At 42.8% G+C, this 14,019-nt stretch overlaps 1 protein-coding gene across 1 annotated transcript in view; it reads right to left on the bottom strand.

Annotated features, from left to right (window-relative positions):
• Positions 1-5,286: 5,286 nt before the first annotated feature.
• TCF7 (transcription factor 7 (T-cell specific, HMG-box)) overlaps positions 5,287-14,019 on the bottom strand; it is a 176,109-nt gene continuing 167,376 nt past the window's right edge. The window contains exons 11-13 of the mRNA XM_015429472.1: positions 11,252-11,300; positions 9,558-9,630; positions 5,287-5,881 (exon numbers count right to left, since the gene is read on the bottom strand). Coding sequence (XP_015284958.1) covers positions 5,563-5,881; positions 9,558-9,630; positions 11,252-11,300 — 441 coding nt within the window. The 3' untranslated portion in view covers positions 5,287-5,562. The remainder of the gene's footprint in view (positions 5,882-9,557; positions 9,631-11,251; positions 11,301-14,019) is intronic.

The raw sequence follows: 14,019 nt of genomic DNA, 5'->3' as shown, positions 1-14,019 counted from the left end.
TGACTTAACCTGATAGATTTACCAAAACTTTCAAGTCTTCATTCAATGGCTCCAGTAGCTCTGTCTTGTACGGTTTCAACCGTATACATGCCTTGCTTTTCAGACCATGTTCTCCAAAATGGTTGCTTGCTCACTGAGCCCAGCACTGGATTGCATGAAAGAATGCTCACTGCCTTGCCTGTTCTGAAAATTGGAATCTACCTTGGGGCATGGGTTGCCTTAAAAGTTGTTAACTGTTTGAGTCCATGTGAGGAAAGGAAGGAGCTTGAGTATTTCTGTGGGTTAAGGGTCCCTGGTGATATTGAGTCCATGTGAGGAAAGGAAGGAGCTTATTTCTGTGGGTTAAGGGTCCCTGGTGGTGCACATGAACTCTGGGGGTGGGGGGTAAGACTGACTGGCAGAAGGAGGGTTTGAGTTAACCTAAGGCTCATCTTGTATTACATAGTAAGGGAGCAAATGAGCCTGGCTGGCATTGAAGCCAGGGGACATGCTAGACCTACTTTTGAGGGTCTAGGGTTTCTGGGAATGAGAGAAGGCACCACTTTCTCAATGTAGACCCAGAGGCAGGAGATAACAGAGCATTGGAACTGAGTAAATCTTCTCCAGCTACTGTTAGGAGACATTGCTCAGGATTTCCAAAAGCAGTTTCAATCACTCCTCATTTTTAGTTAGCAGATGATGACTTCGGAAGTTCAGTCACCTGTTAAACACTCCTTTTTTTTGGCTCAGTTAGTCAGTGCCACAGTTTGGGCCATATGTTATTTCATCCATGCAATGCCTCCCTCCTCCTCCAGTATACAGCACAGTTAGTACCTCCTGTCCCTTCCACGTTTTGAAGGAGGTAAAGAAATGAGCACTTTACCCTGTAACTTCCCCCTCCACCCTTGCTGGAGGGGAGAGGGGGACACTAAGACTTCTTATGCACATAGGTAAGTAGGTGTGACATTGCCCCTCTATGTCTGTCCGCTGTGCCTGACCATGTTCCCTTTAGTCTGTGAAGGTTCTAGAGCAATGGGGATTAAATCAGGCATTTATTCAGTCTTTCTCTAATTTTGCTTAGTCCGGCCTCCATAGCTAAGGCTCTAAAGGACTTTTCTGCCTGAATGGATAATTTGTTTTATCAAATGGTGCTTCTTACAGGTTGAGTTGGATCTATTTTGGCTGCTGAGAGGCAGGATAGCGCCCTGTACTGAAGTATATGGGGAAGTAAGTTGAGCCTTCTGATAGAACTGTGAGGGGCAGAGAATGGGCCCTTATTTCTCTGATCGGATAACGGAGCTTCAGTCTCATGCAGTATTAATGGTGAAATAAAATAGTTGCATATTTGTTCCTTTTTTAATCCTTTGGCCACAGTTGTCACAAATGCTTCACTTGACTTAAGCGTGCATCTTTCCTGTTGGGTTCTGTCCATCTTCCATTTAAAAGCAGTATATGCTAAAGCATTGGCCTTGTAATGTGTGTATTTTACAGTCTATCTTAATATTGTCCCAAATGCTATTTTTTCTCAAGAATTAAATCAAATTTTCTGGTCCAGAAACATGCATTAGAGTGTTCAACACGATGGTGATATATCTAAATGGGTGATATATCTAAAATGATAAGGAATTGTCAAAGTACAAATAAAGCATGTGTAAGCAGTTCATTTTATAGGATTATAGTCTCCAGAGGCCCATTTTTGAATGGACAGTCTGGTAGATTATTTTATTTATAAAGCTGTAAACAACTTTAAAACAAACAGCAAAAAAACCCCACAAGCTCAAAGTAAAAAAAAAATTACAACAGATGATAGTTCGAACAAATGGGAAAACTACTGCAGAACATATATCCCTGCTACATACATACAGTGGTTATGTGATTTATTGAAGTGGTACTTCTATGACTTGGACATTCAAACAGGATTCAACAAATCAAATATGCTGCTAGAACTGAAATTGCCCTGAATGAATTAGAAACTGAGTAAAAAAATGGGCAGAGCTTCATTCTACAAAAACAGATAAATGTATTGATATAAAAGACAGTATAGCATTTTTATACTTTTTTTGGCATTTAAGTGTCAGTTCTGATTTTGAGATCTGCGTGTGATGTTCCTAAGAGCATCTCACTCGCTAATCATTCTTTGTAGTTGGGTTTTAACTCTTCTAAGTATAAGGAGATTTTTCTTCATATTATTGTCATCCTGTAAATCAGGGGTGTCTTAGAAATCAGTTGTGCCCAGCTTGTGGCTCTGGGTGATGACAGATGCATCATCTGCATTTACATCAAAAGGCTTGATGAGTCCTGTGACATTTATCAAAATACAAACTAGCATCTGCCCTGGCTGCTCTTGAGGCCAGTCGTATTATACTGAGCTGCAATAATAAGGGTGTTTTACAGAATGTCAGCGTGCTTGTGAATCTGGGAATGAGAAGAGAGAACTTAGAATGAGGTTTTTCCTGGAACACAGGAGCAAATTCAGAGGCAATTTGTAACAGAAAGAGAGAGGGGTCAGAATTATTAGTGCTTCTGAATCTGTAGCTGTACAAAACAATTTGCCCAGGAAGACTGAATGTAGCAGGTGGCAAAAAACAGTTGCGAGCCATGGAAAGTGTAGCTGTATGCCCAGGAGCTCTCTGCTCCCATTAAATGAATTAACATAGCCGGTTCACTATTGTTTCATGTGGTGTTAATGTATATCAGCTTTCCTTTGCAACTGCCCTCTTATGAATAGGCCACCTGCCATAATACAAAGGTTTTGGGCAGTGGTTGCTTGATAGTTACCATCCATACATACAAAATATTTTTTTAAAAAAATAGGAAGGCATTTCTTGTTTAGGCCACCTAAATTTAAGCCTGCATCTGAGGCACCCAGTATCGTTGAAGAATTGTTACATGTGTTTAAGTTGCTGGCTAGGTTTTTACATCTCCTATTCATCAGTTTTAAGAAAAGGAAAAGCTGGCTATTGGCTTTTGTCTGTTCCTCATGAGGGGCAAGATGCATGGGGCTATGCCTGGAGCAGACACTTGCCAGCTGAGAGACTAGGAATCCCCCCCCCCCCTTGGCCACAGCCATTTGCACAAAGAAGGTGCAACGTTCTTGAAAATGCTTACCTCTTACTGCATCAGAGCCAGAGAGTTTCTACTACTTTTAACCTCCATTTTAGTTTTAATTTCTTCAGGTTAAAACTACTTGTTTCTCTAGCAAAGGAAGGTTGAAAAAATGATCCTTGCAAGTACAGAATATGCTAGCTACAAAATCAAGATCAACTTCATTATATATCTTATCAGAATCTCTGTGCTACATCTTGTATTTCAAGTATGTTTTTTTTCAAGTCAGTAATGAATTGATTGTAATGGAAGTGCCTTGTACTTTATAGATTCCTCTTTGGTAACCCTGTAGGAACATATCTAATTAGTCAGAATGTTAAGGGTGGTCTTAAATGTTGTATTCTGCTGTATACAACAGTTAGGATACTTTGTGTGTTCTTAAAATAGTATAAAAGGAAGGCCCATCTTGCTCTCACTAGCTGTCTCTCGGTTTAGCACATAACTTTTTTTCAAATAAAAAAATTAGCCACAGCTTGATTATAATATTCTAGAATAATTCCAGATATCTTAGTGAAGTTATACCTGTATGATTACTCTCTCTGAGGCTTTTAGAAAATCAGTATCAGAAAGCATAAAATGGGTGAGAAACGTCATCAAATCTCAAATTGTAGGTGAGGAACTCCATTGCAAGCACATGTGCACTAAATTTCTGCACAGCAAAGGTGGTGCATATCCACATTTTGCTTTAGTTCTGTCATATCAAAAGTTGTAAGCAGTGGTACTAATTTAAGTAGCTGTTGCAAAGTAAAAATATAAACTGAAGGAAGGTAAAGCTAAATACTATGTTATTAGGCTTGCATGTACATTGCTCATCTATTTTCAGTATCATTTTGTGCTGGGTGATAACAAAAGTAAGACTCTATTTCAGCATTATGTTTAAGACACATGGAGTCTTTTTACTATTTCCCTTCATCTGCATCCTGATGATTAGACCTGAATGGGGTCTGCAGTCAGTTTTGCCAAAACTGCTTTGAGGGACATGGGACCTTAATTCATGATCACTGCAAGAATTGCCCTACTCATATTCCAACATCTCTATTCTTGGCCCCAGTATTGTAGGTTGTTAACAGAGGAAGCTGAAGGACACCAGAGACTGCAAGGTCACATTTGCTCCAGAAAAGCAACAAATATGGTACTTGAGTAACTACACAAGTAAAGTTGACTGCTTTAGGCTGCATTAGGAGTTTGGGAAGAGTGAAACCCCTATATAGAGCACACAGACATGCAAAGCACAAAAGAGCACACGCTGCCTGACCAGTGGACAGAATGGGGCTGAGAGTGAATGCTCTCTGTGAGACAAAAATTACATACTTCTATTAGAGATGAGCTGAGTTCCTTGATCACCCAAAACAACAGCCACTGGAGCTGGGTCTAGATCTGTCTTTGCAAAAGGAAGTTGCCAGCCCTTTTAGCTGCCCCAGTAGGGTTAGAAGTGGGTTGGTAAGGCCTGGTGAAGTGTCAGAAGCCAGCCAGCATTTTCATTATACTGGCCAGTTGTTGGGGATACTTTTCATAATTCTTACCATTCCTATGAGCAGACCCAGCATAAATGATGCACAACACACACACTGGAGAATTTAAGCATAAACATTGTGTAGCGACATTCCATTCTGCAATTTCTAAATAGCCAAAGGATGTGCTCTTATGTTCGGAAAATGCAATATGCCTCTGACTAAAAGCATAACATAAGCAACTGAAATCTAAATTAAGTTTACAGGGAGTGGGGAGTCTTGCAGAAAGGCCCTATTTTTTGCACCATTTATATGGTGGAGAAACAGAAATTTGCATCTGACATGTAACTTGTTTTAGAAGGCAAAAATGCAGGATTCGTGATAGATGAGGCTTGAGCAGCCAGGGCTTGCTATTACCCGATAAGCCTTTCTGTGTTTTCAAGCTTCTGTTACATCTGCTGTAAAGGAAGTGCACATGTGAAGAAATATAATACCTTGCACGCTTTGCCAAAGATGGGACATAATGAATTCCACAGTTTCTGATAAGCCGATCAGATCGGCTACTTTTCCCTCTCCGAATTTGGACTGGTTAAAAAAAAAATCCCACGACATCCTGCTCTTTTGACACCTTGTAGATATGACAAGAGGCCTGCAACATTGAGAGCTCTGTGAATAAAAGAACCAGGAACCTGTGCTTAACGCGTATAGCACCCAGATCTGTTTTCCTGTTTTGATTTGTTCTGTTGGTTAACACAATTACTGACCAGAGTTAAGTTGGGAGTTTTCATTCTCACATTTTTAGAAAGACACGTGCTGTCATTGACCTAGATAAAGATGCAGTTCCAGGGCTCCAGTCGTCTCCAATTACTGAGGTACTGACACAGCTTTTACCTGACCTTGAGAGTGCCATCTGATGGCCTGACAGGAAGCCTGGAGTTGCCTTTGGGCAGCTTCCGTACGTAGCAAACCAGTCATAAGACCAAAGTGCCTGGTGAAGTTCCTGGTGGCGGCGGCTGCTGCTGTATTATTATGTTCCTATTGATACTACATTGTGCGTGGAAGGTTCACAGGGCGCTATAGATAGGCGAGGCATCGCTGAGCATTTAGAAGAGAATCCGGGTGTGCTTGTTGCAGTTTTCAGATGTGCAGATAAAAGGAAAGGGTTGGCTTGGTTTTGATGTACAGAAACAGCAGGGGCAGCAAGCTTGTCTGAAGTCAAAGCGGAGGATATGCACTGGAGCACATCCAAAGGGGAGGAAGGGGAGTCTATAGCACTTCCATCGGAAGAAACTGGGCTGGCACAGCGTCCTTCTCCTTGTAGGTACCGAATGCACTTCTTTTTCCTCCTAAGAACAGTGAAGAGAGTTATCTGTAAATAAAGGGTGAATTTACAGGGTCATATTCTTAAAAGGAAAGCAATATAGCATTCATTACAGATGTCTTGGGAGCCGAAACCCCAAACAACTTCTTGATTCCATGCTTTCTTCTCCTCCCCTCAGTACTACTGGGCTAGCTGAAGTGTTCTAGTTCCCAGAGACTTATTCTGGGATAAAATTTTATTATTCTTTAAGGTGCCCCAAGACTCCTAATTATTTCCCCCCCTGCAACAATTACCTCCCCTCTCCATTCAAACCCCTTGTAATTTCCAGCTTGTTCCAATGGGTGGCAGTGTAAGTGCACAGCACTTGAATCAAATGAGTTGTGATATTAACACGTGGAGGGAGATCTGAAGTGTTTAATAGTGTTACATTTTGATTACTAAAGGCAGAAAACCATTAGCTATATCCACATTTAAGGAACATTGGGCCTTCATGGAGAAGGACTGATTTATCTAAACTTTCCCCTCCACTTAGCTGATGTACAAATTAATTCCTACGTGAAGATTATCATTGTGTTTACTTTCTTATGACTAAATGATTTGAGACAGTGCCCCGCCACTATACCTGTGGAGCTGCAATATAATGAAATCTTGTGCCATGCTTTTACAAGTGATAGTCTACATGTAAAAATAAACATTTGCGTCATTTTTCTGTAGAGAAAATTCACATATGACATGGCCCTCGGTGGTGGGAAAAGTGGTGAGTGCTATGTGGAAGAGGTGAGAATAAAGAGGCTCTCAGTGCATTTAAAGTTACAGAAATGTCAGTATTCTATAAATATCCTACTGCCAAAAAGTGGCCCATACATTTTTTTTAACCGTTTCTCAAAACTTCAAGAATGGAGTGTTTTGGCAGTGACAGAAGCACTCTAGGCGGAATTCTTTTTGAAAGGGGGTACTTAGAACACCCAAAATGTTTTGGTCACTTAGCCTGCAATCCCAAGAACACCTGGTTTTGGAGGAAGGCCCACTGAATAAAGTAGGACTTACTTCAGAGCAGACCTGCTTAGAATTACCAGCTTAGTGCCAAAAGAGAATGGGGCATGTTGCAGAAATAATGAATGGCAGTTTGAGTGTATCTGCTGTAGTGGGAAATACGATTATACGATTTGTGAACGTTAAAGGTTTTGGAAGATCTGAGCTATATTTCCAAATGTAAATGGAAGAATCTTGGGACAAATCCCCAGTAATCATTTTTGAATTAGTCTCTCAGAGAAAGGATTGTTATTCATTATTTACTTACGGGGCGGGGGGACATCAAAACTCTATACACACACCCAGAATTTTGAAAAGCCTGACTGATGGATAACATCTTTGGGGATAAGCTGCCTAAAATGAAAGAGGGGCTTTCTAACATGTCCAGCTGGCAGTCAAAGAGCCGAAAGTCATCCCACTTGTGGCTTTCACACAAGGAAGTGGTCTGGAGTATTGTGTAAGTGTGTTTCCCATAAAGGCAGCTACTGTACATGAGTCTCTCCTGACTGTATGGAATACGCACAGATCTGAAGGCAGGAAATGGAAATGTGAGATGGTAAGAAAAGAGCTTGCAGCATGGGGGTGGTTTCTCTGTGGCCGGTACAAAGTCCCCAGCACACACCACTTCTGTCATAGTACGTAAAGCTCCCTGATCTACCATATGAACCCCAGGCATTCAACTCCATTCACAGCCAGATGTGTTGCCACAGCTCTCACAGAGATATGCAGAGCCTACCTTGAGCCTCAGTGGGCAACAGGATGATATGGTTTAAGGCTTGCCATCTCAGCCCCATCTTATTCGTATTAAGGATAATGCATGGTGATGTCTGCAGCACTACTGGTATGACTCCCACAGAGTTCATAAACATATACATGAATTCTAACAACTTTCTGCACAGTGTAGGGAGGGGAAAGTTTGTACAAGAACCAAGTTTTCTAATAGGATTTAAACCAATGTGGCATTCATTTCCTCTGTGAGGCCCAAGAATGGTGCAAGTGCCAAACTTTGGACTTCAGTGTTTTCCATCTGTCCACGCTTGTGGATTGGAAAGTATCAGGGTGGATATCTTGGCATGGGCCAGAGCCCAGAGAAGCCATGCGAATTTGAAATTGCCACCTATTACTACCAGAAACTAAAAATCGTTTACTAATAAGATAGCCATTGTGGAAAAGAAGGAAACAAGTAAGCAAGCATGTTAATTGCTAAGGATCATTCCAGCAATTTTGGTTAGTCCAGTATGAGCCAAAAGCGCAGAATTAGTGTAAATCCTTATCAACCACTATTAATGAGTACTACGAATTGCAAAATGCCTGCTGGAGAAATGTCTCATTGCTGAGAAGAAGATGGAAGCCTACTCTAGTTCCTTGACCTTGCATATTACTTCAGATAAATCTAGGACAAATGGTTTAAATGACCAATAATGACAATTAGATTGCAGTTTTTCCTCCAGAGAGTAGATTCAGACAATCGGTTTTCTTAGCTGACATATTTTCCAGGTGGTAGCTGAGTACATGTGTTACAGTGAACACACATACACCCTACATGTATGTTTGTATGCCCATTTATAAGAATAAATAATCCTAAAGAAGAGGGGACCAGTGTTTGGATAAGCATGCGTTTAAATACTGACTGATTGCCAGTGGCACGCATGACACCTGCAGACCCTCATGCCGTTCAGCAACCCCAATAAGTAGTTTGATAAAGTACCGTTATACTGTGCATAGATGCAAGTACTGTGTGTGTATGGGCATGGGGAAGAATCCTTACAATAAAAGGCCAAGCTTGATGAAAGCCACGTGGATCATGTGCTAAGAGAAGACATAAATATCTGGTTTTTATTTTATTAGGACACAAAAACCTCCCCACTAGGATTGCATAGAACCACCCTGAGAAATCTGTTCTGTGTTGAAATATGGAGATCTTTCATTGTGTTCTACCACAGACTGATTCAATTGCTGGCACAGCAAGAAATTTAAGAAACTCATTGTGAAGGATCCTCAGCTCCCCTTTGTTCTGTACAACTCTATGGCAGGTGTTTGTAAAAAATAAGCTTCATGGCTAGTGATTAAGTGACACACTTAGCCCTTGCAAATTTCCCATGTCCCTGACTAGCAAGCAGCCTTCACAAAGGGCCGCTTTGGCAATGAGTTCAGACCCTGGCTGTCCTTTAAAGTCCTGTTCCAAAGAGGCCACAATTCCCCTCTTTGGCCTTTGGATTTGCAAGCAGTAGACCATATTACTCCTATGGATTTGGCTCCTGGGGTTACAGTTACTAACTCCCAAGGTAAGACTCTGGTTTAGTTTTCAGGCTATTGTCCAACTGAATTTCAGTGAATACATCTCATGTGCATCCACAGTTTATCAGTGGTCTTTTGGATTTGGTAGAAAGTAATAAAGACTTTTTAACCTCATGGTCTACTTATTTGGAACAAGCTATGAAATACCCCCTTTCAACCTTGGAAGCATTTAGAGAAAGTATTCATAATCTGGTGACAATGAATGAAAAAACTGAGGCAGGCCATAAAGAGCAAACCTGAGGAAATGCGATTAGTAGTGTTAGCAAGAAGGGCAGCTGTAGAAAATGGTGCATGGAAAGTAACTGCACACAGAGAAGAATGACCCGTTTGTTGAGAAACAAGCCTGGAAAGCAAAGGTTTCTGATACACACCTGCACGGGCCGCACCAGTCCATTTGTTGGTTGAGGCCAAAGCGAGCTCTGCATTTCTTAGGAGAGGCAGGATCTGAACAAGGAGCATGCGTGGCGAAGAATGGGCAAGGCAGAGGCACAAACAGCAGCAAGAGCAGGAGGAAGAAGAAAAGAGGCAACATCAATTGAGCTGCTGGAGACAAAAACTAGACAGGCGAAATAAAACCCAGCTCTTCCGCTTGGCTGCGTCTCTCCCCTGGAATAAAGCATGCATTAGGCAAACACCACAAGGATCTCTCTCACAGCATGGCCAGGAAGGCTGAGGCTGGGGCAGCAATCTCAGTTTCCTAGTGTTTTAGATTTGTTGTTCCTTCTCATTGGAGTTGACCTTTTGCCTCAGCCACCTTCCTTTTCTCTGAAGTTTTGAGAAAAATCCAGCAAAGTCATCAACAACGTCAAGTTTCGCCATAAAGGAAGGGCTGGGCTGGGTTATGTCTGAATAGTTGCTGAACTAGAGAGCCAGTCTTTGCTGCATGAGGCCTTTTGTGGTCCCTGCCTGTGCAGTGGAGGCTAAAGGGTCCTCTTAACAGCCAAATTCTTATGGATGAGACTTAAAAATCAGGTTTTAGAGTCGGGTTTCAGGTGAACAATACTATTGGCCTCAATCTCCAATAAGTTTCCTGCAAGGCTGGATCCTACCCACTGCTTTTGGCAAGGGTCCGCAATACCTCTGCCTCTTTCCTTCTCTCCATTGTCTCTCTAGACAGACCATCACACATGGGCCGCCCACTCCCACTGCTTTCCCCATCACTGCTCATTATGTGATCGCCCTGTTTCTTAATGACACATTTCAGATGCATGTACGGTTTTTAAAAACGGCTGCTACATCTACAGAAATCTGAGAACATTAGACTATTTGGAACCTGAGAAATTAGTGGCTAATGGTAGCAACAGGGCTACAGAGTGGGTCTAATGAACCCAAAAAGCAATAAACTTGCTTTTCCTTGGACTCTGAGGCTAGAGCTGCAATCCTTATGCATTTATTTGGGGAATAAACCACTGAAATCCATGGGACTTACTTCTGAGAAAAGGCACATGTGGCTTGAGGTCTGCAGTTTGCAATTGGAAGTTTCTGTCTAGGAGTTCCACTTAATTTTCACTCCAGGCAAACAAGGATCCCAAATCTAATTCGTGATTTGGGATTGCTTTTTTCATGACAAATGAAGTGCTACTGTGCTTGCAATAAAAGATGGGGGGGGGGATTCTACTTTTGCTTCCTGCATCTTTGTAGAGAAGCAGGCAGTCAAGAGATTAAGCTACATACGCAATGTTGAAGGTAAGAGGAATGGATTTGATTTCTTCAAAATGCAACTAGCTATGATCTGAACAGTACGTTGCCTCTTAAATAATCTGTCAGTAATGTAATAGAAGAGCAGAGAGAAGAAACAGCTGCAGAGAGTGGCAAAGCTAGAAGAAATAGATGCTTTGTCTCATGTGACATGAAATACTGATTAGAGTTTATAGCACAGAGAGTGACCTGTCTCTAGATGAAACAGAGGAAGCATTAGCATAGACAGGGATAGTCCCAGTCACATTAAGCCACGGATGCAACTCCTACAGGAAGATTACAGCTATTGTTTGGCTGCCTCAACTAAGCCACGACCAATATAAGCAAGTATCTGATAAGGTGCTGGGTTTTGCACAAGTGGATTTACCTGAATTGGAGTCTTGCTGCTTTTCTCTTGTTCTTCTTTTCTTTTTCCCCTAGGATTAGAAAGAGAAAGAGACACAAATCATAAGATGAACACATGACTTGGTTTTGCCACTCTGAGGACAACTCTGAAGACAGAATACCAAAAATAGTTGTTTAGTTGCTGTGGATACTTATCTCCACTGTCCTTGTTTGCCTCTGCTGTGAAGAACTGGAGTGTCAGATGACACCCTTTCCCCACAAGGGCAAACCTGGCCCAGAGGCTACCACCATTTGCTGATCCCAGGCTCAGCACAACAGCTAGGTCAGCATGCTTTGGTCCAAGCACTGAGGTGGACTGAGTTGTAACCCTCTTTTAGCCTTTTCTGCAGCATTCTATCCAACTCCCACGGCAGCAGTCTGCTGACCATCATCCCACAAGACTTCCCAAATGACTGATGAGTCCAGACTGGCTACTGAGAAGCAACAGTCTGGTCAGTTTCAGAGGGGAGATCCTGAAAATCTCACATTGTAAAAGAAGGAATAGGTAGTTTCAGCAGAGGACTATACCTGTACCACCCCCACACACCTTTGCCCCATAATTACAGAGGCCTCACCTTGGAACATTTTTACGATTGCATGAGAGGCCTGTTAGCTATTTATTCAGGGCCATCTCAAACATCAGCAGTTTATGTGCTTTAATGCTAAGGCTGAAATTAATATTTCCCACATGCAGACTCCATATATCAGCTGAAGAAAAACACACAGAAGACACCTGAGCAGCATATACGAAACATGCAAGTTGTTAGAAAACTCACCCGTGCCATGCAAACCTAGCCTACCACTGCCGTGCCCCTCTTCACTCCCTTCCAGGTCCCTATGACTTCTCGCTGCCGCATCATAGTGCAAGTTGGAAATAGCTACACACATACAGCACCGCAGAACCTACTGCTCTCCTGGAAAGACCCTGGGTATCAGAAATAAATGCCCTAAGTTGGTACTGATGCTTGAATTATGTACACAGCATATATTGAGATCACCCATATTTTTAATGGACGTGAACCTTCTTGTATCTCAAAATGCCTTTTTTGTGTAGCGAGTGCCCCAAAGTGGCCCATGGGGGGAAGGCACATGGCGCCATAGTGCAGAGAGCTTGCTTGGGACCCAGAGTCCAGTTTGCATAATCAGCTGTCTTCAGATGCACAAAGACAAGTTGTGTTCTGTGCAAGCACAGAGACTTTCTTCCCAGAAAAAAATGGGGCAACCCCCTGGGCATTTGCAGAATACAAATACTGGTACATTAACTAATGCGACTGTGCTTAATGGGGCTTACTCTCATGGACGTTTTCCCCCTTCTCAGTCATTACAGCGGCCTGCAACCCAGTAAGTCACCCCTCCCCTCAGGCCAAAATACTGTCAGATTTTCCAAAAATAAGTTTAAAAGGGGGTAGGCAGGAAGGGATGGTGAACCAATATCTGGAATAACATATGGGATGGAAGGCAAAGATTAAAAATTACCTCTGGTGACAGATAATTTATATAAGGCTTCTTCGAATTAACTGTAGAATTTCAAAGCCACTCTTACCAATAAAGGCATATTTCTCCAATCTGGAACACGCATCTTACATGAGCATTTAATATGACTTGATTATGTTAACCTAATCATTTTCTTTGCCATTAAACTGGCAACTTCTAATCACAAGCACCTTGAGGGATGAGCAGATTTGGACAACCTAGCCCTAAGCATTGTCCAGGGGGCCTCATACTGGCAGACTTCAACTCCCAAAGTTGTGATTGAGAATGTAGATGTAAAAAAGGTGCTCTGAACTGTGACACAGCCCTGAGTGTGGCTGCTTTGGGGATGTCTGTAAAATTGAAATGTGCTGTAATGTAGGGTTGGTGGTGGGGTTTTTTTTGGTGCAGTCAGGGAGTGTAAGCTCATTGGTTGGGGCAAGGTATCCCCTATGGCCGGGCTGCCTCTCCATCCAGCACCGTCAAGCCAGTTCCAAACATTCAGGAACAGTGCCTGGTGATGATATCATTAACGTGTTACTCTAGAGTGACAGTGGGCCTTGCATATTTGAATACTCACCCCACGCCCACATTCTGGCACAGGGAAAGCTAGCCTGTCATGGAGAAAGACTTTAATGGCTTCTTTCCCATGCTGATGCCCCTCAAAGAGGTTTTTATTTCATAATCCCACCCAAAGCTGCTTCACCCATGCAAAGCAGGGACAGAGTGGCACACTTTGCAATGGAGAACCTTGAAGGCAGGATGGCAATTACTCCTTTCCCTGCTTATTCTTTTTCTCCCACAGCTCCCTCTTATCAGCTACCTTCCACCAACACAGGAACCTGGTTTGGGTGGAAAAAGAGCTGACAGTGGTGAGCTAGGTTCCCTTTAAGCTGCGCCAAGCTGTGCTGGTGCACCAATTTCCCCTGACCAGCACAGCAATTTTTACCACAGCACAGGGGCGAGAGGTTCCCTTCCCAATGGCCATGCAGCACGGATGCATTTGCTCAGGCAGCACAGAAATACAGCAGTATGCTTTGTGTTTCCTAATTTGGGCTGGCCCCGCCTTCCCTCAGCTGCAGTTTGCTTGCCCTGTGAAAGGGGGCGCTGCTACCCTCCCCGGCAGTCCTCTGCCTCGTGCTCCTGGAGATACCCTGGCCCAGAAGGAGGACTGCTCTGTTGCCCAGCTTCTGCCCTTCCTGAGGTGAGCTACCTGGTTGTTTGTTTTGTCTTGGGTTGGGGAGCCGGGCCCAGCAGCGTGCTAGAGGTGATCTGGTGGCT

Source organism: Gekko japonicus, unplaced genomic scaffold (assembly GCF_001447785.1).
Source record: "Gekko japonicus isolate JY-2015 unplaced genomic scaffold, Gekko_japonicus_V1.1 scaffold234, whole genome shotgun sequence".
NCBI lineage: Eukaryota > Metazoa > Chordata > Lepidosauria > Squamata > Gekkonidae > Gekko > Gekko japonicus.
Note: the sequence above shows the minus strand (reverse complement) of the source record. Positions and strands in the feature narration are given on the sequence as shown.